This window comes from Anas platyrhynchos, chromosome 1 (genome assembly GCF_047663525.1).
Source record: "Anas platyrhynchos isolate ZD024472 breed Pekin duck chromosome 1, IASCAAS_PekinDuck_T2T, whole genome shotgun sequence".
Lineage (NCBI taxonomy): Eukaryota > Metazoa > Chordata > Aves > Anseriformes > Anatidae > Anas > Anas platyrhynchos.
The window spans coordinates 28976540-29004150 of record NC_092587.1 but is presented as its reverse complement, the minus strand read 5'-3'; the positions used below and the strand labels follow the sequence as shown (position 1 = coordinate 29004150).

The window sequence follows — 27611 nt, the reverse complement described above, 5'->3', positions numbered from 1 at the left end:
TATAAAGGCAAGCAAAAATATTCTTGAACCATTTCCCTTAGCTTAATAGGTGTCTTATGGTGAATGACTGACTGTGATATCAAAAGAAGGAAAAACTGACGATATGAAAGGGATCTGCAAGCAGTAGGGTTAATATTTAAAACAAGATGGAAAGAGGAAAAAAATCCAGGCAGCATATGCCCATTTGGCTCCATTATTGACCTGATAAGACATTCAAAGCTTGTGGAAATTTTGCAGATCTTCAAATTGTAGAATGGTAGGTCTCACATGTACTTGCACAGCTCGTTTTTAGTCACTACAAAGAAAATCTGCAACCATAACAAGGTCTTTGGGGACAGAAGGCCCCATCTAAAAAGGTTTAATAGCTGGTTTTGCTAGTGCTCCCTCCTTCTGGTGTTACATCCCACTGAAATGTCAGAGACAGCACTTCACGGAATGTCCTATGTAAATGAACCAAGCTGAAAGGGTTGCCTATTGTCCCCTCCCCCCTTTTTTTTTGCTGTAATAAGTACAAGGCGTCTTTAGAAACAGACTTTTGAAGTGATTCCTGCTGTTTCACGAAGGATTTTACACTATGCCCATGACTTTTGTTTATCAATAAGACATGGTTAGAGTGGAAGGGAGTTAGGATTTAACTATAAATATATGAAACTGAACATTTTCTGAGCAAGGACAACATACTGATACGATAATACTAATACAATTACAATGCATCTAAATACTGGCATATTTAATATTCTCAACATTTACGATGAAACCAAAACACGATAATCCTATGAAGACAGAAGCAGAGTAGCCACTACTAAAAGCTTAAAATGGTTTGATTTTGAAATCTGAAACCCGGCTTATGAAGCTACTCTTAAGCATTTGAATCATGCAGACAAAGACCAATGCTTTTTATTATAAAAACATAATAACTAAATCTGAACAGACTATCTATGTTAAATGAAGTACCTACAGAAGTAACCTGAAAGTAGTGATTAGTTCCATGAAAGGAGAATACAATACATGTTGTCAACTTTCATGTTTTATCAGAGAGCCTGAGGTAGCAAACAGTTCAGAAAGTACTTCACACGTCCTTCAAAACATATGTCCTTCAAAAAGAATCAACAGTAACAAAAATATTTTAAATGGCAGACAGGATTTTTAATTCCTATGCATCATTTATTAACTATGCATACTTATCGCTGGGCAAATATAACACTTTCTTCCTCAAGGAGATAAGTACAAAGCTTCCCCACACTACCAGCATCCTCCACCTTTTTTCCTACTATTCATATAGTTTTAAACCAAAGAGCCTTTGCCATTCCACACCATATCTCTGCATGACACCAGTTTTCATTTTGTCAAATATATAACACTTGATTAATATTTTAAAGAAATTAACATTCACAGTAGCATTAAAATATTTAAATTGAATACATTACTTCAAATGCAGTAAAAAGTACAGCAAAATGGCTGCTATCATAGAACAAAGAGATTAAACCAAAAAAATAATAATACAGCAAGACAGGAAAAAATACAAAAGAATTCATTTCCTAGATAAGAATAGCACTTTTTTTTTTTTATAATATGTTCTTTACTTAACAGTCCAGTCCTGGCTATACAGACTATTTCACTCAGGAAGAGTAGTACTGTACCAGCCATAACATTTGTTTCAGCAGAGTTACCGTCACTTTCTGTTTTATAGGCAGTCACACTAGCATAAGTATTTTCAGAAATATGAACCGATCCTTTCTGAGCAACTAGCAGGGAAAATTAAACTAGGATATAGTCAGGTGCAGCATCTCACTACATCACAGGCTCCCTGGCAGCAGGCTTGGACTTTTGTAACATTTGCTATTTTAACATGGTCCCAATTTTCAAGAAGGGGAAGAAAGAAGATACTGGCAACAACAAGCCTGTCAGTCTCAATGTCAGTGCCTCGTAAAATTATGAAGATTATCCTGGGAGTTATTGAGAAACACCTAAAAGACAATGGAGACATTGGTCAGAGCCAACATAGGTTCACTAGGGAAGGTCATATCTAACAAACTTAGTTTCCTTTTATGACAAGATCACCCACCTAGTTGTCCAAATAAAGTTTTGAAAGACTGCAGATGAAACTGCAAAAAGTGAAAGAATTACTTGAAGAATCTTTTATTCATTTTAAACTAATAAGTCAGGCTTATAATTAAGGCACTTGGCAGATTTCATTATAACAGATCAGATATTAATTCAGTGCGGATATCCAAAGCTGCAGGGTGGAGGGCGAGGGGCAAGGAACTAAGGAAAGATCCGATTTCACACTTGGAAAAGAGTGGTATGTAACATGGCAGGGCTGCAGAAATCACTCAGGACAAAAAGAAAATGCCCAGAAGAAAGAACAATGCGCAGATACTTAGTTTGGCTACAGACAAAAAGCAAAAATGTAAGAATACAAAGTAAAAACTTAGAAGAACCCTCACAAAGGAAATACTGCCAGAAACAGCATAAAACAAGAACCATATAAGATGTAGGGCCATGTATTGCATTTGCAAAACAATGTACAACTGCAGGTGATGCAGCCGAGAGCTGCCAACTCAGAGCAGCAGAAGAAAATAACATCTAGCAAGCATACATATGTACAGTGCATCAAAAAAGCACCAGATATAACAACACCGCAAATCCGCTCAGAGGAAATGCCTGCAAGATCTAACCTGAAAACAGACACTTCTTAGAAATAAAAGAAAGCTCTTGTGAATTTAGAGTGGGATTCAGACAATCTCTGATAAATGTTATTTCTGAAACCACTTTAAAAACATACCTAGAAAAAAAAAATAACACCACTTATATCAAAGCATTGATATAAGCTAAAATTTAGAGCTTAGAATAAAGAACTAGTGTTAAGGCTTATGACTCCAAATTAAGATGGCTAAAACAGAACTAGATAAGTGTTGCTTTTCCAGTGTCATGATGAACAAAGAGATAATATATGTAATTAAAAAAAAATAAAAATAAAGCTTTTAATGTTGTTGAGTTAATACCAGTAGAGAAGAATACAAAAGTAAGAACTTGCATTGATACAGAATCAAAGAATGGTTCGAGCTGAAAGAGATCATAAAGCCCACCCAGTTCGTACACCCCTGCCATGGGCGGGGACATCTCCCCCCAGACCAGATTGCCCAAACCCCATCCAGCCTGGCCTTGAACACCTCCAGGGATGGGGCACCCACAGCTTCTCTGGGCAGCCTGTGCCAGTGCCTCACCACTCTCCAATTGAAAAATTCCTTCCTAATGTCTAATACATCAAGTTTGTATCAACCCTTTATTTTAAAACACTTTTCCCAAAAAAAATAGTGTGATACTTTCTACCACTTCCACCTCTAGAAGAGAAGGATAAATTGGGATGAAATGCATCAACATGAGTTAAAGGGTATGAGAACCTCCAGAAAAACTCCATCTTTTTTTTTTTTCCTGGAGAGTAGTGTAGTATCTCAGTACTTATAGCACACAAGTAATGCTAAAAACTGCAAACTGTTCTTCCACTGGCCATCTCATTGAACCTAGGCTTGGTTGTCTTGACACGATCTCTCTTTAGGAAATGGAGAGCTGAAAAAGAACTAAAATTTAGGAACTCCTTGACAGTTTTGAAAGGTAGTTTGCCTAAAAGTAGGAAAACAGTAGCATCACCTTACTTCTTGGTAACCAGGATGCCCTCTTCCAACAGAGTTAATTCTTTGGTTCTGTTTTATTTCTCTATTTTTAATTCAATTTGTTGATTATCATCAGTATTTTTTCCCTACAGAAATGAAGGATTGTGCATGTGTGAAGTTACTGTATATGACATTTGGTACTAGGAACTTCTACACCTGCAATTGTTTCCCAATATGAAATATGTCCCTTCCAGGTATAAAAAACCTTCCTATGTAGTCATCCAAGCAGAAGGATGAAAGCTGAATCTTCCTTCCTTCTCAATGCTCAAATTCTTGGGGACATCCTAAATCCTGGGTCACAGAATAATACCAGACATCCGAGTCAAAGTGTCACATTTCATTTCATTGTCATCATCTTCATGTGTCACATCAGTGTCACATGACCAAAGAGCTAATGGGACCACATTCACATGTACGGTTCTTTTGACTGTTGCTTAGAAGTATATTTGAGCCACAGCATAATAATGTCTGTCCTGCCTTATAAATACTCCTGTCAACCACTGGTTCGTGAACCTGAGCTAACAGATCCATCATACATAGCAACACAGATGGTGTGGCAAGAAAAATGCACAGGAAAGGCAGGAAAGTATGGATAGGACCAGAAGAGCATGTGCATGGACCCAGGTTTCAGGTTTGTGTTACCTGAATACCTGAAGTATGAAACATATGCTTCTATCACCCAAACTGAATTCTTTAGTGAATTTGATGAGTTTCCTGGGGCACATACCTCATCTTCCCAATTTCTGTAAAACACTACAATTTCTACAGTAAAATGTAAAAAAGCACCATTTTTAAGAAGAAGAGGAAAAAAAAAAGATTATTTCTTCAGGAGTTACTACTTATCTTCAGAAAATTCATTATATATATATACAAAGATACACACATGTATTTCCAACAACATCCTAGAACATCCTCACCCTCAACAACAACAACATCCTCATCCTTTAGTTGAGTTCTGCAACCACAGGTATGCTGAATAATTCTGAAAGCTACCAAGGAGGAGACTGTTGGACACGCAGCTTTAACCCAGAAGCTACATCATTATAAGTTGTCAACAGCTTCCTTTGTTTTAGAAATTGCTAATTGCTACACAATTTCAGCTACATATGTACACAGTAGCAGAGCAATTAAATGAAAATTTCACATGTACAACAAAAACTAGATGGATTTGGTGTTACTTCCAGACAGCAACACAGCTTTGATGCTAAATGAGACTACACTTGAAAAATAATATTTACAGAAAAAAATGTTTCCTTTATAGACAAAAAGGATACACATTACTTCACATGTCAACTGAAAAAAAGTTTATAGGAAATGTTTCTAAAGGAAAAAACAGGACCTGAAATCCTCCAGGATAAAACTCTCTTAGATGAGGAATTATCCTAGTTCATTAAACTTTACACAGCACATTCTTCAGTGCAGAAGTAACACATAGAAAGAAGAGAGGAAAAAAATAAGAATGCATGGGGAAAAGAGGGAAAAGAGAGAGAGAGGCAAAGGGGAGAGAGTAAATTTTAAAATTCTGAACCAGGTTGTAACTCCAAATATAAATTAAGTTGAAATCACACAGCGAAGTTTTCCTTATTCTGTCAGCACAGATTGCTTCTTTCCTCCTTTACTTGTTGTACAAGTATCATGAAAATGCTACAACAGCAGCTGGTTTTCGCAGTGAAATTAAGCAGACTTGCTTGGCTGCTTACCTGCTGATTAGGAGAAACTGCTTTAGTTTGTAGAAGACGTTGCTCTGAGTCTTAGTGAACCAGCCTCTTTCCAAATTTCATAAAGACCCTTCGTGGCACATAGCTGATAAACAACCACTGCTTGATTTGCTTTTCCATAAAGGTGTGTTGTGGGTTTTTTTGTTTGTTTTTTAATCTTTTATGATACTTATGAGCACAGGAGTCTGCTAACTCATGCAATATTCACTTTAGTACTTAACACAAGCTAAAACCACCAAAGTATACCTTGATAGTATGTTATATTACCAGAACAGAGATATAGCCAAGGCAGTCAAAAATATTGTAGATACATTCCTGACAACTGAAATCCAACTAGCAGAAAGGATTAAAGATACTTTTTTTTTTCATTCAGAAAGGTATCTTTCCATATCTATATGCAAATCTGTAACTAAAAAAACACATTTTGTACATCAACATTTACAATATATCCATTTGCATATAGAGATTCCAGTTTCCATTTATTAGACTTTAAACTGAAATGTGTCTTATTTAGCAGGAAATCAATTCTTGCCTTTAATTCTATCAAAGTATGAGTTGTCTGCCTAGAAAGCAATACATCAACCGTAAATTTATGGCTCAATATGGATACCAGCCCACAGCTAAAAATTTGCAGATCTATATAACCAAGCACATTAAACAGTCCTCCTGGGTAACGTATAATCAGAAGTAACTCTCATAATTCAGCACACACTATGGGAAGAGCTATTACGACCACGTCTGTTCACCTTTTTTGGTCCAATCCATTTTCGAAAGAAGCTGTGCATATTGTCAACATAATGAATGAAATCACAAGACTCCTCATAAATTTTAAATGGCCTAAGGGGTTTCTTCACCTTCATGTGAAATCTGAGTACTGTATGCTTAAACTGAAGTGTTTTATTTTTAAAATTAAATTACACATTTTGATGAATGTGCCCTTTTATTGGCTACATCAGCATTCTGCAGAATGCCTCAAAGTGAAAAGATTCAGCAATATTATAGCTGCGTTTTCTTAGATTAGTCCTCTTTTACTGTATAATCTGTTCAAACTGCACTGCTTTTCTTTAGAGTAGAAACTCTTCCCATATATCTTCCATCATGCCTTAGAGATTCTGTATTTACTTTAGTATGAAGAACACTATAAAAAGAAAATATATTTTTAAATGTACCATGAAATTCCTTAAGGAAGGGTTTTTGAGACCATTCTAAAAAAATAATATCCGAATTCTAGTAACATAGAAAGAGCATCACTTCATTGTAAATACAGGATAAGAATACTGCACATCGTCTGTTCTGTCAAATATAGTAACACAGAATATATTTTATTCTTGGTAAAGCAAATGTTCCCTAGAATAATCCTTTTATAGAAAGAAGCTCTGCTGGGCTATTTTTATAACTGAACTAGAAAGCAACCAAGCGAGTATGTTAGTGTTGGTCAGTTTGGTATATTTAGTAAAACAAAATCTTTGTTCCTATTATACGACAGTATTCATTATTGTGATGACATCCATTCAGCAGTAAGAGTAGTGAAAATACTTGAAAGCTTGTGTATTTCTAAGGCTAAACCAGTAACTGTGAAGAAGGAGCACGCTGTATGACAAGCAGTACAAAAACAGATTTACTTAAGTTTAAAGACTACCATTTTCTTCAATACACCTTGCTGCTCTCCCTAAACCATTACTGTTTACACTAACTTTAATGCACAGCAGCAAAATCTCTGTCAAGTAGCTTTAAGCTGAATACAACACCAACCCCTTACAACCCTTTACTATATTTAATGGAACAAAAGCCTTACGCAAATCCATGAGGCGTCTCTATAAATCTTCATAAATACATATCAGTAATTTCATGAAGGTTTTTCAAGTTTCTTGCCTCAATTAGCCTTCAATTTATCATTTCTTATGCTTTCATGTCTAAAAGCTTTTGCTTAGAAGACCAGAGACCAGCATTGCCTGTTATTTTCCATAAAGCTTATGAAATAGAAAAAGGTATAAAACAAAGCTGAGCGGATTTACAACCAGGTTGCTTATTAACAGAAACAGGTAGCCTAAAGGAAAGACAGGCATAGGAAAGAAACACCAAGAAATTAAAAGGTATTATCTGTTCCAACAGATTCAGAGTTAATTGATTATCCTAATAACCCCACTCACTTCTGTAATTGGTTCCATAAAGCACATTAAATGTGGGTATCAATAAAGGAACTAAGGGTCTGAAGTTCCCATTACAGTCGATCCCATCAATGGAGACTGAATTTTGACATGCAACTGCTAATGTGTCTATTTAAGTAGAGCTGAATCTCTGCCATACTAACACACTCCATGTTAATGCAGTACACTATTATTTAAGGATGGAGTTTGTGCCTGCCCTGTGGCCAAATATCTGTGGAAAAGTTCAAAAGCCTAAACACTAAGTATGTATATATTTAAATGAAAATATTTATTTTAATTCATCACCCCTGTGACAACTTCAGCATTCTCCTTTAAACCGTTGTCATAAAACACTGCTTGAAAATCCTCTTAGATCAATGCGGTGAGAATCTAATTAAATCAAGTTACTGAACTGTATCAATAAACAGTGGTTTTAATTCTGTCAACTTAGTATCACTAATGCCATCCATAAATTTTGTCATGTTTACAAAGAAACCATGAAAAAGTCACAGTTTAGCTACATAATAAGTTATGCTCTCTTGTGTGACTTTAATGGGCTCTGCTAGGATAACAGCAGCCAGCCAATTTAAAATTTTCAGGCTTCATTTTGTCAGCATCTGTGATCCAAGGGGTCATCCATTAAATTATGACTTTTTTCCCTTCTGTGTGGTTTAACTGCCAGTGAGAAAGGAAGAAAAAAAATATTGATGCAAATACAAGAAAAATAAGGAAGACCCCCAATACCAGTTAATTAGCAGCAAGTGTAACTCATGATGAAAATTTACTGCAACATTTAAGACCCTTGTTGGTGTACTGAACAACTATTATAAGCTCAAAAAGAGGCTCCAAGTTCTATACAGTGAAGAGTAAGAGGCATTATGATGAAATTGAAGATGTAATGTGGAAAATTATTGTATCCCAGGGTAAGTAAATTCTGCATAAAGAATCCATACAATTGTTTGGTGGAAAAAAAATAAAAATCAAGTAATTTCAATACTATTAGGGCATCTAGCTTAGGAACAGCAGTGGAAAATCCATACAGAACAATGTTTTTACTCTAAATTAAAATCCATTACATTTATTTGGCCCATTATTTAATGTAAAACGTCTAAGGATAATTAATAAAACCTAATTTTTGGAAGTACTCATTTTTCTCCATTGACTACAGAGAAATTCTGGTGAGTCTTGATACAGTATCTATGAAAACAATAAAGATGATTGAAGGAAGTCTAATGCAGAACCCCTGTCCTTGAGGCAACAAACAAATCTGTGTGGAGCTTCTTGAACAATGAAACTCTTGTCCAAAAGCAGCATCCTTAGGCATGACAAAATATAAAGAAGAATAAAATAATAGCCTAGAGGCTTCATCCTTAATGCTTAATTAGAGATTTATAGAATGAAAAAAGAAAAAAAAAGTAAAAATATGCCACAAGGAGAAGAGACAGATTTGCTTATGAGCCAAACTAACACATGAACTACTCTGTTGCAAGCACTGAATTAAAGTATCAATGTAACTTATTTATTTAAGGTAGTCTGCATAGACAAAAAAAATAAAAAAATAAAGAAGATCAGAAGCAAAATGAAGATGTCACAATTCCTTCTCTAGAATCTCGATTCAGTAGAGCTTCTCCATCAAAATTCCACAGGGAACAACAGAAACAGAAGCATCTCACAGGGTGTCAATCATGTACCTTTGTTCTCCACCACAGGTCTGTTCTCATCTTCCTTGTTTTCTCTCTCAAGTTTCTGGATTTGTTATTAGGACAGGTTGAAAGTAGTGTGACTGACATCCCAAGGTTTATCCGCTCAAATGGAGTGGAGAGTTGAAAATCGTCCCATAGCACAACAACTGCGGCTTGGGCAGGACCTTAGACCCAGACACAATCCGATCATCAGAAACCATGACCTACAGACAAAACCTTAAATATATGCTTCTAGAGCACCCTTCTATATGATCTCATAATCACGTTTGTTGCTGTGCTGCAAGTTTGCTTCAGCTTATTAGTATCCTCCTGAATATAACAATCCTAAGATAGACAGAAAGCTTTAAGTAGAAATTTCATTTGCCTGTAAATACATGTCAGAATTAATTTTGTTTTAAATGGACCCTAAATTGAAACATCCCTCATATATATTTCCTGCTCGTTACTAAGAAACCAAGTAATTCCATATCTGACCAGCAGCTTGCCATTCTGGGTGGAAGCCCTTTAGGGCTGCATGCACCTTCAATACAATAGAAAACCAGGGATGTTATTTTCTAATAAAACACTGTCATTCTAGGATCTAAAAATTGTATATCAAATATAGAACAAAGAGTGTAAATAGCCATCTTATGTTTCAAATTTTTTATAAACTGTAAAATAAATGAATTTAACATATTCCTTTTTACTGGAAGTTTGATTTTCTGAACTGCTTTAAAATATAGTAAATTTTGACCCTAAGGATAAAAAGTTGAGGAGTAATCTTCTGGGCTGTAAATTGGAAGAGCAAGGAGGGGATTACAGTCTCTCTTCTCCCAGGCAACATGAGCTTCATACACTCAAGGAATTATGACAACAGGGATTCCAAATCCTTTCACAGTCTGGATTCTCAACAGCACCAAACATCAGTTCTGTTTCAAGTCACACAAGGAAAAGAGAAAATTAACAACTTTCAAAAACAATATACGCTTTTACTAACTTCCACTGTGGACGTGAGCGATGTCTTTCATTCATCCTGCTACTGAATGCCAGCTGTTCCAAAGTATGACCTCTGTTTGCCCATAATGAATATTTCACAAATAGATTACACAATATGAAAATAGACTACAACTATTACATACATATAATGTGCACTATTAAATGCAAGCCTCTTATTTGCCAGCAAGAGTATGATTAATACTTTTATTTTTTAAGCAAATCTCACTAATTAACAGCCATTAATATTTTTGTTGTTACAGTTCACAAATTCCTCATTTACTTCCAAAGTTAAAGGTCACTGAATATCAGCTATTCAGACATTTGTTGATCTTTGTTCTTGGATTAAACTTACACAGCAATTTCCAAACTCACCTTATTCTTAGAAAGCACATGGGAGAACTATCAGGAATTCATAAATATAGGAATCATAAAATTGTTGTTGTGTTCAAGGTTCATGCGTGTGTGTGTGTGTGTGTGTGTTGTTTTTTTTTAATGAAATCTCATGAAATGTACCTCATGAAAAGAACAGTATTGATCTGGTTTATTTGTTCACTTTGTCGACTGCAAATATGAGACAGAGAGAAAAATATTAGTACCTTTTCTGAGCCCATTCCAGTATCAGTGACATTAGTGTTAACATATCATAAAGTAAGAGTATAACTGGTAGATTAGATACCAAAATGGATTATTTCTAGCCTGGAGTAATGCTTTGTGCTAATAAGACTAAATGCTCTGCACATGATGTCTGAACACCAGGGGCAGACACGTTTGCTAGCCCTGCCACTACCACCTAGAGAATATACTTGTTGCTGCAATATAATACTTCATGAGCTTTAGGAAACAGTATACAGCAGCTGAAACAAGCCTCACGGTACAGCTAAACATAGGTGCTAGCAGAAATTTCTGGAACAGCACAGGAGAGCTTTTACAAATCAGGACATGAAGTGTCCCTTGAAATTTAAATTTCCCTTGGCGGTTAACTGCTGCTGCATTAGCAAATCCTGTGAACTGAAAAACCCTGCTGAGTTGCCTTGCATATAGTTATAACATCACAGAAATCCTAAATACAACTGTTAAAGGAGTCTTTGAGAGATCTAAGTGTTTTCAAATATATCAACTCATTCACATATGGACTAGTGAGAGATGCTATGTTATACCCGATCAATAAGTACACATAAAAGCTGATTAAAACATGCATAAAAACAAATAAAAATGCTAAGTGTTATAAAGGAGAAAATTGAAAAACGTATTTGGAATGAGACAGCTGAAACAATAAGGGCAGACTTCAGAAAAGCAGGCAACTCAGAGCAGACCACAGTCATCCAGGCAACACAACACAGCACCAACTACCACACTAAGTACTTACATAAACCTCAACTCGCTTTATGCAAACTCTTCAACATCGGTTGTCAATTTCTAATCATGGGATTAGAAAATGACAACCATCCAGAAGATTAAATCTGGAAGACCAGTTACTCAAAATTCTCACAAAGATGACCACTGAGACAAAGTCTCAAAAAATAAATCTCATGAAAAGAAAAACAAAGAGGAGTAAAGATTCTGTATGAAAGTGCTTAGCTGTTTTAATTATCAGAACTAAGAAGCATGTAGACAGAGTTTTAGATATTGGTAGATGTGTTTTTTTCTGCTAAATTCATGCTTGGACATTCAGAAGTCCTTTGTTTTGCTAAATCAGGTTTAATTTAATATTAGTTATAATTTTCAAAGATTTCTCCCAGTAAAGACTCCTCCTAACACCATACCTTCTCATCATCAGTTTTAAAACATATGGAATGCAGTGCCCTCTTCCTCAGTTAAGCTGCAGTTAGCACCAGAGTCCTGCTGGTGCACAAGACGCAGTGTCTCACAACACGCAAGCATAAGGCTTCATGCGGTAAGGGTGACAAACATTAAGTCAACTTATTTAAAAATCTAGCTAGTGCTCAATATTACAGTCCAGATATCATGGGAAAACGTAAAGGTCAAGCATTATCTTAGAAGGCCACAAGAGGCCCATGAAAGATTATTGTTCCTGCAAATTCTGGCTTTGCAAGGTATTTTAAATATGTTTCAGTAAATACACACCAATATCCCCCTTCAACTCCTAAAGGTATGTATGCTGTTCCTGTGAAGCAATGGTCATACTGACCTAGAACAATCTGGTTTTCACTGAACTTAGAGAGAAATCACAGCTTACAGCAAAGGAAATGTAGTTTCAACCACATCAGCAATTCACATTCTATGGACGCTCTACCTATATTAATCAGGGATCTGAAACCATCCCTTCCTAAACCGTCCAGAACAATGAAACTGAGTCTGCCTCATGCAGTCAGCTAAGCTATTATTTGATTAAGGATATGGAATATAATTTGTAATTAAGGTTTCCCTTTTAATGTTAAACAGATAAGCCTTTGAACTCCGGGAAATTGCAAACTAATACAAATCTGCTGTAGAAAAATTACTACTATCGGTGTCCTATAGGACTGAAGAACACACTGTGCATGATCACGCATTTCAATATCTTCCAACAGTATCTCCTTACTAAGGTCAAACTCAGCACTAGTTTAAAAATAGACTGTTCTGAGGGCAAAGGGGATCTTACGCAGACACAAACATCATAGCAGGCCTTCTGGGTGTACAGGATGCTATTATCTTTTGCTTGCTTGACAATATACTTCCTTTTATATGGCAAGACCACACTTCTCTCATTATAGTTGCCCTAGTTATTGGAACATCAAAGTTATTGTTCTAAGAATGCCACTAATTCATCCCTTAAAGCAGACATATGAAACAACACATAACACGAAGCGTATGTTCAATAGGTACCTCTTTTTTAGTGATCTGTATTCGAAGGTATATGAGAAAGGTGTTCATTGGAAACCTTAATGATCTCCTGGGTTTGTTATTTGTTTGTTTTTAGACAGGCTTGGGGAAAACAAAGTTATTCAAAGTTATCAATATTTTTCCCCATCTAATCCATATTATGGATACAGAAAAAATTAAAAAAGAGCTTTCATATGCTATGTTTTTACATTTTATAAAGGTAGCTATAAAAGAAGATATCTACAGTACCAGGGAGAATATAAGTGGAATGGCTAAAATGTAGCAGACTATATCTATTCTGCTGCATATTGGCAGAGGAGATAGGTCAAGTTCAAATCAATTCAAGTTCTATTTATGAGATAAGTGAAAAAGATTCTTGTAGATTCTTCCTGCATCAAGTCATTAAATCACAGCCACAATGCTAAATTTTTCAAGTAACCCCTCTTTGCAACTGAACTGCTTTCATTTTTCTATCATATTAAATTGTTTGCCTTCATTTTAGGTGTCTTTTATATTTTATTCCTGACATATTTCTCCCCGATTTACAGTCAAAATGTTGACCCTGCCTCTTACGAATGAATCCAGTCAGACTTAATTGAAAATTTAACAAGTGAGCAAACAATTACTTGTGTACTTTTCCAGGCTCCTCTTCTCACTTGGGAACTGCTCTCCACACACATTTGCAGAGGAGTTTCCTTTACTATAGTATGTTAAACATGACCCAACATTTAGCTGTCTGCATGCAGATTGCCACCCACCACATTGATTGTTTCATTATATGCATCTGCCTGAATCTGCTCATTGTTTCTTTATTAAATTTACAGTCTAGTTATCAAACCAAATGAAATCTTACCGTTTTCTGTGCCTTCACCTATTAACACAATGGGCTTCCTACGCACGACTGGGTCTTCTAGATGCTACTGTAAGACAAATATCACAGCTACAGCTACAGAAGAGGTTTTTAGAAACTGCACTTCTGCATTATAAAACCAATTAAAACCAACATAATGAATAATCTAAACACTAACTGGTACTGCTGACTTCTAACTTTGAAGGGTTTAGTAATTGTCTCATATCTTAAAAGTTCAATTGCTGAAATTCCATTTGATGTAGAGAAACGGAATAATTCAGGTTCAAAGCAACCTCTGGGAGTCATCCACTTCAACCACCTGGCCCAAACAGACTCAACTTCAAAGGTAGGTCAGGTTGCTGAGATTGAGGCTCATCAAGTTTTGATTGTCTCCAAGGAGAGAGATTTCACAGTCTCTCTGGAGAATGACTTAGCCATTATAATTGTGCAATATTTGTCTTATATCTGGTCAGATTTTCCTTGTTAAAACTGTGGCTATTTTCTCAGAGGTGCACAGAAACGTGATGAGAGATGAGTTTGACTCCATTTCTCTGCAACTAATCAACAACACAGCTGACAACTGCAATAAGGTCCCCTCTCAACACAACAAATATATATGTATGTATTTAAGGCTAAATTTTGTTCAACTGCACTTTCCAGGAGCAGCTGATTGCACATAAAAGACTGATGTTACATTCATGAATGCAGCCTAATATAATTTCCCTAGAAAATACAGTGATGATAAGGTTAATTATCATTTTAAACCTGATAATTTGCCATTCCCTTGTTTTTGCCTTTGCTAACAGGCTATTTAAAAAAGAGAGAGAGAGGGAGAGAAAGAAAGAAAACAGAAAACAAGGCCAAGACTCTGATTATTATATGCAAAAATATTCATGTCCACAATATACTCAGCACAGGTCAAGACCCATGGTTTTTCTTCCAACTTCACCAATTAAATTGGAAATAAATATTTTTGATGGGTATGCAGAACCCACTTTGTCAGCATATGTACAGTGCGTTGAAAGATTCCTAGAAGTAGCGTTCTGCACTTAATATTTATGGTTGCTCATAACACAACTGGCTTAGGGGAAGTTATTACTAAAAGATATGAAGACAGCTGTGGCAGTATTTAAACTATAATTTGTCCAAGAACAAATAGTATGAAATATCCTGTATAATAAAATATCAGTTCAGTAATTCCCAGATTGTACACAAAAGAAAAGCTGCCCTAAATGCATGAAGGGGTAAAATATATTTAGATTTCTTTTTGTGCACTCAAAAAGCTATAGAAACAATTTAATTAATTTAGCAGTTTATATAGAGGACATCAGTCCCTGTATTTTCTCAAAAAAAAAAAAAAATCAAGTTTCATTGCTGAAGAGAAATTACTGCATTCTAGGCTTCAAGCGTTGCTGAATCACATTATAATGTCTTATGTACACATCTTTGTTAATGCTTTCACACTACTGCAGGCAACAATTTAGCAACAGAGTATTAAAGTCCTGATGTTAAGGAACTGGACACCTTTGAAACAGAATGGTTTCATATGGAAAAGGAAGGAAAAGCTGATCTTTGGAGTTGTTCTACAGAAAGATTTTTTCATTTCTTCCCCTCCAAGAATAGAATTTGTTCATAACAGAAGTTGATACAACATCTTTAATACCTAAAATTTGTATTACTTTTGAATCCTTCCAAATTCAAGTTAAGCTGTACAAAAGCTAAGATTTAATCCAACTAGAAGGTTCTTTTAAGTTGAGTCTGGTGTTTCATCAATTTAACCCTCAGCATTTCATTAGTTCAGTGAAACCTAAGTTTAAGTATTTGATACACATCTTTAGGAATCATGGTTGGTCCATTAGCTTCCCCACAAGACCTTTACTTTCAAGGGAAGGAAATTACTTTCCTAAACTACCGGTTTATTTACAGTTTACCAGTCCTCTGAATTTTTAAGCCAGTACTCATCAAGTTGATCCTTGTGGGTCCCTTCCAACTCAGGATATTCTGTAATTCTATACTGAGAACACATTTGAATATTATAATCCATCTACACATATCATCATCAACAACACACTTCATATTTTTATGCAAGGATAACCATACAGATACCCACGACATTTTTTATCGTACACCACCAAAGACATTCAGTCTGAATTTACTTAAGTCTCTAAATGAACAGCCTATACCAGGATGTGCACTGGAATGCTCAGTTGCTGAAATAATTATATTTCCTGCTACTTCCAACAATGAGTATTCAGATTATTTTAATGCTTTTTTTAGCTCTAGGTTCCTACAAGCAATGCCAATCATAGATAACCAGCAATTACTTCTCAGCAACTGGAAATGCACTGTAAAAAAATGTATCAAATATTCCCCTCTCATAGTTGTCAAAGTTTCTAAGGTTAAAAAAAAAAAAAAAAAGTTTAGGAAAAATGTATAGTTACCTTTCTGTACCTGTAACACAGAAGGCATTTATATCATCAGAGTCTGCTGAAACCAAAGCAAGTTCCTAGCATCTAAATTATAAATATTTCAAAAGGAAAAAGTGACATTTTTCTAAAACACGGCAGCTTTCAAGCTCATTTTGCTCAACATGACCTTCATAGGGCAGTCAGGCATCACGCTGTAAGTCAGGCAGTTACGGGACCAGACAGCATTCCAGCCAATCACATGGTGGCTGTAATTCTGCAGTATTTCACGCAGCTGTCCGCTTATACCCAGTATTTCCAAAATACTGCAACTGCCCATGATCAAGAACAGTAGAAAAGCCTATTCTATACTGTTTCCTCTTCTATTGAACAGAGGCAGGTAAAAGTAGCACCTCTCTCATTTGTTAGAGAGGTGTTTTGGTTTTTGCTTTTGCTTTTTCCTTTTCTCCTGAACACTAGCCTGATTACTAAAAAGCAAAGTAAAAATAAAGGAACCAATTAATCAAATGAGCAAATAAATTAATTAATTCTCTTTTGAGATTGCAAATTACTGTTAACAGTTCTCCTTCAGCACAACATATGTCCCTCTTATCTACTAATTAGCTGCTAACAACCTATCTGATCATACAATTTAAAGATCACAACACAATCAGTTTTCTTCCCACCTCTCTTGCCTTCCAAAGATTTAGAAACATATATATTTGGTTGAAACTTCAAATGCACCTTTTTTTTACTACTCTCATCCTAACCTGATTGAGGTGCTACACAGCCATAACTTTCAGAAATTCCAGTGTGAACAGAGATGAGCCAAGGAGCAAAATACCTGGAACAAGAAATGTAGATACACAGGTAGAACAGCTTTAATGCTGAGGCTATGGAATTGGTACTGTGGTTGCTAAGATCATAACTACCCTTCATTTCACAAGAGTATACCTTTGTGGAAGCTTATGTTATTTGTCTCAACAGTAAATTCAAGCAAACATCACAGTCAGTATATCTGGTTTTAATTTCTTTGTCAAGTCCCTCAATGTTGCATTTGAATCAAAAAGCAAATACAATATGCAGCAAATTAAAATGATCGAGCCAACAGCAAAAGGTACGGTAATAGTGATTTATGTTTCTCCAACTCAGCCTCTATATAGCAATACCTCAGATAAAAACTGATGGAACTATCTCATTAGCAGTCATTAAGATTAAACTATTTTCCACCTAATGGGAATTCACATTTTAAACAGAATTTATGACAACCACACTGATGTCCATAAATTTATTCAAAGGCAAAATAACTAGAACAAAAAAATGATCCAGGTAACTGATCCTGTTATTATATCTTGACATTTGCTTTTAGAGTAGGATTTACTGATGTTAGGGCAAGGTACTAGATCCACTATTATCCTATAAAATACCTTATGTAGACTTAATACTACCTGATATATTCCTGTGATAGAATGATAATTTCATGTTTTATCATTAACAGTTTTGTTTTGTCCCATTAGCTTAACCCACTAATCAATGTAGTGGCTTTAGTAAACTTGCAGTGTAGGATTCTGATGGATACAGTAAGCAATATTCTCAAAAAGAAACAATTTTTTTCTTCATTCAATAGCAAGGTACTATCATTAGGCTGACAAAACCAAAATCAACCAGAATATGAAGTTCTCGCTGACACCATTTATAAGAATACAAGACTCTTCCCTATCAACTAACACCTCTTTCACAAATAGACCCAACCATTTAATTGAGTTCCACATCATTAGCTTTTTAGAAAACAGAAGATATTTCTTTTTAATTATCATAGTTGCAAATTGGCCACTAAGGAATTATAAAGTCGTAAAATCATATCTGTTACTTTTTGGCCCAAATAATCTAGCTAGACTCTCTACAGCAATGATTGTTGCAACCAAATGTTGTAAACTTCCTACTTGTATCAATACACTTTAAATTCAATAACTATAGCTGTAACTATAACAACTCCACAACTGCTCAGTTTCCACAGTACTACAATAACTGCCTACTTAAACTCATCCTAAGCACTTCATTAAAAATCCTGGGATTACATATAGTACCTAAAAACATTCCTTAAAAAATGCATTTTACTTACTTTATAAATAAAAAACAACTCCTGCTTTCAACAACAGTATTAACACACTCATATATAGTATGATAGCTAGACTGTAACACAGATAATAATAGCAGAACTACATATTTGATTTTTATCAGGAAAAGACAAGACTTTTTTTTTTTTTCTTCCAGCCAAAGGGACAGAATAGGAAAAGATTTCCTGAGGTCACTGAGGCCCAGAAAGTAAAGTGATTATTTAGCTTCTATGTCAGCACAACCTCTTTTGCAGTGTCCTGCCTGCCAGAAGATAGATGACTTGGTATAGGGACCTAAGTACAAACAAAAATAGAATAGAAATTGGAAGACTTAAGAAGGTCAAGCGGAGGTATTCTTTAAAGGCAATTCAATATTTTAGCTAGAAAAAAGCTTTCGTAAAATTTATGCAAGAACCAGTAAATATTCAGTCATGCTACATCTATCAGAATTTTGTACTAAGTCTTTTTCTAATTACAGCTACTGATTCAAATTCAAGGCAGTTCCTTCAATAAGTACATTCTTACTGATTTTTATTTTACTAGGCTAGTCTCATTAATGAAATTCCAATTAGCAATGTTTTATGGAGAGTATGTATTGATTTTACACCATTTGAGAATTCTTTTGTTTCCATCATACGAACAGGACCACAATCCTTCAAAAAGTGGATTATTCGGATTTGTGTGAATAGACTGAAATTTGTTGAACTATCAAATAAAATCATCATGGCAACTACCTTTTCCAATTTCCATTTCCAGCTAACAGCTAACATTGAGGGATACTGCAGCAGAGACAACCTTGCATGTAGTACTTTGATTCTTCCTCCAGAATGTTGATTTGCACTGGATTTTTCAAAGTTCAAATACACATAAACTCACATAAAAACATGTAGCAGTTATTTAAAGGTATTTTACCAAAAGGCCTGAAAACAATCTTAGAGTCAAAGGAAGCTGTTACAGAAACTACTTAATATTCGTCATCAGAACAGGAGATAGGATGTAAGTTGTTTTTCTTTAAACATCAAGAAATCTCTCATGTAGAACATTGGTTTTGTATTAAAGCAATTACGCTTTTATTTGAGAACTCATGAGAAGCTGACAAAAATGTACATTTTTTTGCTTAGTATTATTGCTGTCCTTTAAAAATATGTTTTTAAATACACTGCCTGTTTTCATTTAGCTATTATAGTTCAAAACTTCAGAATTTTATCACTCAGAACGCACAGAACAAACTGCATTGGTCCTCAACATTTCCCAGATTACATTAGCATAGATATCTCTGTTTAACTCATAAAAACACATTCTAAATTAGAAATGGAGTGACAGCTGGCAACCTACAAAGTTCCTGTTCCTGGTCACACCTTGCAGAAGCTACTTTCTCTATTACAGATACCCCTATAACACAGTATCTGTGTTTTACAAGCACAGCTTCCAAAAGCTAAAATTAGTACCTGTGAATAGTCAACAGCCTTGAAATTTCATCATTCAAAATCTAACAATGCTTTTTATACTACAATCATTGAACCTACTCCTTTGTTAAAAAATCTACTAAGCAAGCAAAGAATTCGACAAGATCCAAACTTTTACTTATCTGAAAAAATGTTTTAAATCTGAGTTAATACTGTTGTCTTCATTTCAAAAGCTTATTTAGAACTTGTCATTTCCATTTAAAAAACATAATCCTACATATACATACTAATTTTGCAGTTTTCTACATGTTGCAACACCTTTTTGGTACATTAAGATAGGAATTTGGGAATAAAAAGAGAAGAAGAGTTACTGTACTGAAAACCTTGTATACTCAGGATACAAGGTTAGTGGCGAGTAGGATATAAGGGATTTTTCAGTAGAGAAAAGAATTCTAGAGCTATAAAACATTCTTTAGCAACATCTTTTTACCACAGCCTGCATTTGTACACTGTAGAAACCAAGTTACATGTAGGTAAGTTGGCAAAAATGTCAATTAATACACAATAGAAGAGTACAATTGTCAATTAATACACAATAGAAGAGTACAATCTCCATTAGCACTATGCAGTGCAGTTGCAGTGTATATGCCCAGGGACCTGCTTGAGCTGTACAGCCCACACTGTGATGGAGAATGCTACAACTACAATGCAGTTGACACTCAAACCTGGAGAAAAAAACAGCTAGGATCCTATAACCCACTCTGCAATATCTGATAAAGTTCATCGTAACTGTTGGCATTGACCTCAGCACAGCTGTTGCAAAATAAATGCCTATTTCACCACAAAAAGTATCAAAAGATCAAGGTCTGTCTGCTATGAATTGTCATTCATTTATCTGTTAAAGATAAACCCACGTGCCACATGATGTTCTTGAAGCAAAATGTGAAGATAAGCAAACATTGTCAAAACAAAGAAAATAGCACACTTCCTTTGCATCTCTTTAAGAGATGGAAAGGCAGTATTATGGAACACATAACAATGGAAATTATTTAATTTACTGGAATAATAATCCTGGTTTAATTTTTGATTTAAGTCCCAGTAATACAGTAATGTCAAAATTAAGCACTGAAGCAAGTGATCAAATTAAGGACGATGACATTCATTTCCAAATAAATTTAAAATTGTGAGTTCAAAAGTTGTAACATATAACATTGAGCTCTCTTAATTCTGGTATCAGTAAGTATGATTCAAGCTAAAATTAAAAATGTTAACTTAGAACAGCTTCTTAAAAGCTGGGATAAGATTTAGCTATTTCTAAAACATTGAACTGAAAGTAAAGAAATCATCCTCTGCTACCAACTTATTCTCTCCATTTGTTTTATCTGACTCTAATTTTATAATTTTAAGGATTCGTGCCATTCTAAATATTATGCCTAAGATCACATATGCACATGTGTATGCACAGTGACTAACTGCACAGCCGTGGTTGTAATGCACAGTTACAGCTATATCAGGTCAGCTCAGATGCAAAGTCAGGGATGACAGACATGACATGTTTCCATAAAGATGGTCTTCATTTAATTCTTAAACCCAACATAAATTCCACCAAATGCTTGGGGGACAGGGTGCTCATTTGTAATTCAAGTCAGCAGATAACAAAAATACAAACTTTTGGATCTGCAAGCAATATTGCAAGCATAATCACAGGCTGACTGTTGCTCTCTTGGGGCATCCAAAGCCAACAAGATTAATTCATCTCTTTGCTCCAAGGTTTGGCTCTTGGCCATCTATTTACGCGGGACTTTGCCAGTTGGGATCTAAATAATCCCTTTTAAGAGCTGTGGTAAAAACAGCACCCATCCAGAATGACACATTTCTGATGGTATAAAGAAGGCAAAGAATTTGGGCAGCTCTGGTCAAGCTGTCACATGGAATATTCAACCTCAGTTCTTATCCTGCAAAAGACCACCCTCCCACAACCTCTTTGCTAGTTTGTACTATGACTTGGCAAAGACAAAACAAATCCTAAATGTTAAGCAGCCAAGTAGGATATGAAAGAAAGTTTACATCTCCATCTGCCTGCTTCCATCACACCATCACCTTCTCATTTGAATTTCTGACAGAAGCAGGAAAAGCAGCAGCAGATTACTGGGAAACTGGCCTTCCCTGTTCATGTCTCATCCAAATCTCCCAAATGTACTATATGAAGACCATTTTGTTCTTGAATATTCATAGCATATCTATTCACTACTGAGTTAGAGAAATCATAGGTAAACAATCAAAATGAAAAGGATAAAAATATTCACTTAATATATTTAAAACTTGTTAATAAATGCCTCAGGTACAAAAGGTTAAGTTTCAAACAACCCACATAGGTACCTAACCACATCCAGATACTGCATCCTCCAAGTCACAGAATTATAGAATGGTTTGCGTTGGAAGGGACCTCACACATCACCTAATTCCAACCCCCCTGCCATGGGCAGGGACACCTCCCACTAGATCAGGTTGCTCAAAGCCCCATCTAACCTGGCCTTGAACACCTCCAGGGATGGGGCATCCACAACCTCTCTGGGCAACCTGTTCCAGAGCCTCACCACCCATAGAGTAAACTTCTTCCTTATATCTAACCTAAATCCACCCTCATTTAGTTTAAAGACCCTTGTCCTATCACCACACTCCCTGACAGTCCCTCTCCAGCTTTCTTGTAGGCTCCCTTCACTGGAAGAAGTCTTTACAATGCAGTGAGAACTTCCACATTACAGTAAGCTTTTAAACCCAACTAGCAGGCCAAAGATGCTTCTAACAAATCTGCATCGTGAAGCTAAAAGCTGTTACTGATATATAAAATATACCTCACTTTTTAGCAAAAATTATTCAATATATTAATTTTGCATCGTTTGTTTGTATTGCTCTTAAAGTGTATTATGAATTCCGTAGCCTAGTTATTCAGGGTACTTCCCAAATGTTTAAGAAAAACTTTAGTACAGCACTCAAATACAATGTGACTTCTTCCACATGGATGTACATAAACTCCACCAACAGCAAGTGAACTTTTCAAAACATACAAAAGAAAGAATAAAACCACCCACAATATCTAAAATATTAGTCATCGTGTCTGAACATAGAGCAAAGTGAAAGCAATCAAGGCAGATGGTTCAGATGGTACCACAAATCTTGAAGAAGTATAAGAATGAAACTATTCCTTCTGATTTCTGATTGGAAAACAAGCTGATCGTCTGTTCAGTCAATTAATTATTAACCAGGTACATCCAGTATTTTAAACCGTTCTTAGAGCCTGACTTGGGCAGAGGGACACATACATACGTAAAATCAAATTCTGCAAGTAGTCATTATGTGTCTTCAAATTGGAGTCCTTCTGTAATATATGGTGTTGCAAACATGAATAAATTTGTATTTATAGATAGACCATTTACAGATAATCTTACATGCCAGACAACAAGAAAGAACATACTTTTTAGGTTTCTAACAACAACAACAAAAAACAAACCACTATGTGAGGGTAAAAGTTTGCTCTAAGAGCTGGTAGTAAAAACTGTTATATGAATTGCAATGAAGAAGTAGAATGTACAATGAAGAGGTAGAATAAAATGAGACAATTAGAAGAGATGGCTGACAAAAAGGAAGCCAGAAAATATAGCTTCAAAGACAATTCTTTTACTGTAATCTACATATTGTGCATTTCACACTTACAAAACTAGATACCCTAAGCTTCAACTATCCGAGCATGTACTACAAGTATTATATCATTGTGTCAGTTATGCACATTTTGACACTCCATTTCTATCTTACATTAAAGCTGAAATGGAGTTTCTGTCTCGTTAGTCTTGAATATTTTCAACAGCGAAATACTGCCACCTTTTGGCTTGATGCACAGACCTCCCCCTTGAAATTGTAAAACTTTTTCTTTGGGGGGAGTACTTTTGTCCTTTATGAAGAAGGTTGAACTGCTGTAACATTAAAATTTGATTCAGTAGGAAGATTTCTCCAGAAAAAAAAAAAAAGTTAATGTGTAAGAAAACACTATTTTTCTCATAAATATGAACGCATAACCAAACAAATTAGAAAGTGTACTCCATTTAGCCATATGTTTTTTACTATTTTTTCTCTTTATATCACAGCTCTTTTTTCTTGGTAATTTTTGTACACAGATACTACTGAATCACATAATATTTTACACTGCACTCCTTTCAAGTAAAAAAATGATAATACATTCTTTGACCTCCTCCTGACTTTTGTAAATTCATTATAGGACTAACAATAATGCATTACTAGCAAATGATGTTCCTTGTCCATACATATACCTGCAGTATGCCAGAGATAAAATACAAAATAATAAATTAATATTAAATAGCTCGACATTTATATGAACATATATTGAAATATATGCAAGATTACTTACACCAATGACACAATGTCCCCACGTTGTACATCATAATTTCGAATGCTCCAGTGGTTTAAGAGCACTACATCAGATTCTTGTCTTCCCCCAGGATTCAAAGAAGGCTTAGGGAGAGGAAAAGAACAGATTTAAGTCTACACTGCCTCTGTGTATCCTCCAACTAACTCTCACACTATCAATGGGTCAAATCCTGAAGCCGTTAGAAACAGCAAAACCATACCCAATTCCTTTAAAAGGACCAAGCATCTGTTTTATTCTAGTAAAAATATTTCTTTACTAACTGCAATGTTAAATGTCATAAATTTATGATAAAAAGCAGTTCGCATCTTTCAATGCACTACTATATGCAAATTAAATTACATAGGATACATATTTATGATGAGCTTCATGAAAAATTTTGTTTGCCTTTGCTGCCTATCATTTAAGATTACAAACGAAGGAGAATCAAGCATGCCAATTCCCAGAAATTACAGACTTTCTGCAGGCATTTTACTGTTTATACAAGGATAATGCACCAAAAACAAAATACATACTTGCAACAATACTAATCTCAATGCTCTTTGCAAAGGAAAGAAAACAAAAGCAAAACAAAAACCCTACATCTACAGCAGATACCACTAAACGTGGGCCTTCCATAACAGGATCCAAAGAAGCATGAACTTGCATAGGAATATACATTGAAATGAGTCTATTGACTAACCTCAACAGTCAAAAACAATTGAATAAGTAGTTAGCAAAGAGTATGAGGAGATATTCAGAACAATACATAATTATTTTGTGTTTTGCAGTACAAAACTATGGTACCTGATTAACCCTGGTTCTGAGTTAACCCATCAGAAACAGCAGAGGAAAGAAGCAACAAATATTAGTACTGTCTTCATTGATGTTTTAGCGATTACTACAATACATGTAACTCTTTTACTACACAGAAAGTATCTAACAGTAATCCAGACTAAAGTTTGTTGGCAGCATATTTTTCAATAAAGTTTGTTGGCAGCATATTTTTCAATATGCTTTTTAAGACTCTGCAAATAGAATTATGTTGTGTTCACACTGGCCAGCAATGGTCTCTAATTTAGACTCTAGAGCTATTTGAAATATTTAATAAAGCAAATTACTGGAACAGGCACCCCAGGGACGTAATCACAGCACCAAGCCTGTCAGAGTTTAAGAAGCATTTGGACTGTGCTCTCAGTCACATGGTCTAAATTTTTGGGCAGACCTGTACGGAGCTAGGAGTTGGACTTGGTGATCCTCGTGGGTCCCTTCCAACTTGGGATATTCTACAATTCTATGATGATAGCCCCATGCAGCACCAAATCTGACAAAGTATTGAGACTACACAGCTCCTCATTTATTGACATGACAGTGGCAATATTTACTGAAATTTGATATTTTTATAGAAGAGGTTTTCAGTGTTTGCCGTACAGCATAGGGACATTACTGTAAGTACATTAACATAAATTAATGTTAATGTCCTTACTGTAAGGACATTAACATTCATCATTATTTTATTTAGTGGAGTCTATTCATTGCAAGAGCCAGAAAAATGAAAACCAGATGCAGATATGGGGTTATTATTATTTTAATAAGGATTTTCCAAAATGATTTTCCAATTTTGCAGCAAGCATCTTCAACAACATAATAGTATTTTTACATAAAAATTCACAAACAATTCATAATAGTACTTATGTAACCAAAGTAAGGCATTCTTTAGTCCAAAAGCTAACAACTGTATTAAACATTAGACAAAAAGGCTAATCTAAAAGACTGAGAATCATGCATATGGTATACTCCCACAAAATAAACTGCAGGATACTCAAAGTATTTACCTTAAAAGGCAGAAAGAGAAGGTCAAGGTAAATGGTGATTTTAAAGATATTGTTCCAAAAGCTAACGTATTTCACAGCTAATACATAGCAAAGATTTGCACAAATGTTCATAAACTTGTCCTTGCAATGAAAATTGTACCAACTTCACCTTACAGAGGACACACCATGTAGTTATAGTATTGCCCTAGTCAACTCCTACTGCATTCTGTATTTAAACAAAGGAAATGTTTCACAGGTTAAATACAGTTAGGTATTTCATAATCCTTTTAACTCAAAGCACTCTAAATGTAATGCCATATCGCCTTCCGTTTTAAAACAATACATCGCTCATAGTTTTGACTTACAGAGTGGATATCCAATGCCTGACTTACTAGATTGGATTTTCAGAGAAATATGAGAATGTGGAATTCTTTTTTTCTTTCTCACAAAGTAACACTAACATATTCAAAATGTAGTCATACAAATACAAAAATATTTTGGTAAAAGAAGGTATGAAAGAAAAACTAGGCAACAACTTTCACTGTATATCAACAATACAATCTTCTGTAAACAATCAACCAAATAATTCAGTAAATGTTTCTAAGGCAAAGAATATAAAGAATAAGAGACAACTTGTTCTCCTCAACATTTTTACTGCTAGTAGAATCTCAAATCTAGCAAAACAAAAATACAATTTCTGAAAAAGCAGTCAACAGATAGGCTCACAAGAGCTCTTTACTTCTATAAGAAACAAAATAATAGTGGGGCTTCTTTCTTTCTGGAGCTTGAAGCATTACAACTTGTTTACCCAAGTTCTTGGCATAACAGCCTGCTACAAATGAGACACATAGGTCTTAATTTAGAACTATGGTGCAGAAGTCACAAAACATTCGCTCTTTCCAATTACCAGCTAATCTAAAGCTAAAAGCATGCAAATTGAGATCCCCAGCCATATGATGAAGCCTCACAGGACATGAGGTTCTGTAAGTAACAGGGTAAAAGCATGCCCTTTTACTATAAATAATGATTAACTTGATAGTTGTTATGCTACTAGTGAATACCAGAAGGTCGCAACTTACTTGCTTTTAGCTTGGGGAACAGAAAGAATATTCACATAAGCTTCCAGGCTTAGGTACAGTAATCCTAATAACATTAGGAGAAACTGCAACAGAATAATTACAACTGCCATTATGCATAATGGCACAGAACATTCAATAATATTTGCTGCTGAAACAACCGGGCTTTGTCAGAGATCCCTGGTCAGGCAACTTGCTCTAATTCTTGGTATTGGTATTGAACTGTTTGTGACAGAAACATCCATATAGAGTTGCACATAAACTGTCATCTTTCATCTCACTTGCAAACAGTCCATTTGATTTGATGAATTAAAGAATGTATATATCCATAAGGGTTTCCTTTTTCCACATCATTATATATGAAGAGTTCATAATACCAGACAAGCAATATAACACAAGACAAAATATGTTGAAGTACATATCCAGCATTACAAGACTAGTCCCAAAAAATCCACAACATTGAATTAAGAAATCATAATACCA

The 27611-nt window shown here is 35.1% G+C and overlaps 1 protein-coding gene and 1 long non-coding RNA gene across 5 annotated transcripts in view; both read right to left on the bottom strand.

The window, feature by feature from the left end:
• IMMP2L (inner mitochondrial membrane peptidase subunit 2) overlaps positions 1-27611 on the bottom strand; it is a 456052-nt gene that overhangs the window by 415303 nt on the left and 13138 nt on the right. For 3 of the 4 annotated variants that reach the window (XM_027457323.3, XM_021267890.4, XM_013093579.2), the window contains one exon: positions 24242-24345. In XM_027457323.3, the coding sequence (XP_027313124.1) occupies positions 24242-24345 (104 nt within the window). Of the gene's footprint in view, positions 1-872; positions 1968-24241; positions 24346-27611 lie in introns of those variants that run through there. The other variant, XM_013093580.5, reaches the window with a different exon arrangement.
• On the bottom strand, positions 9077-16750 carry LOC110351592 (uncharacterized). Its single transcript, XR_002399215.4, has 3 exons — positions 16332-16750; positions 13894-13960; positions 9077-10150 (listed from the first exon to the last, which is right to left on the bottom strand). It is a non-coding gene; the product is annotated as an uncharacterized lncRNA (long non-coding RNA).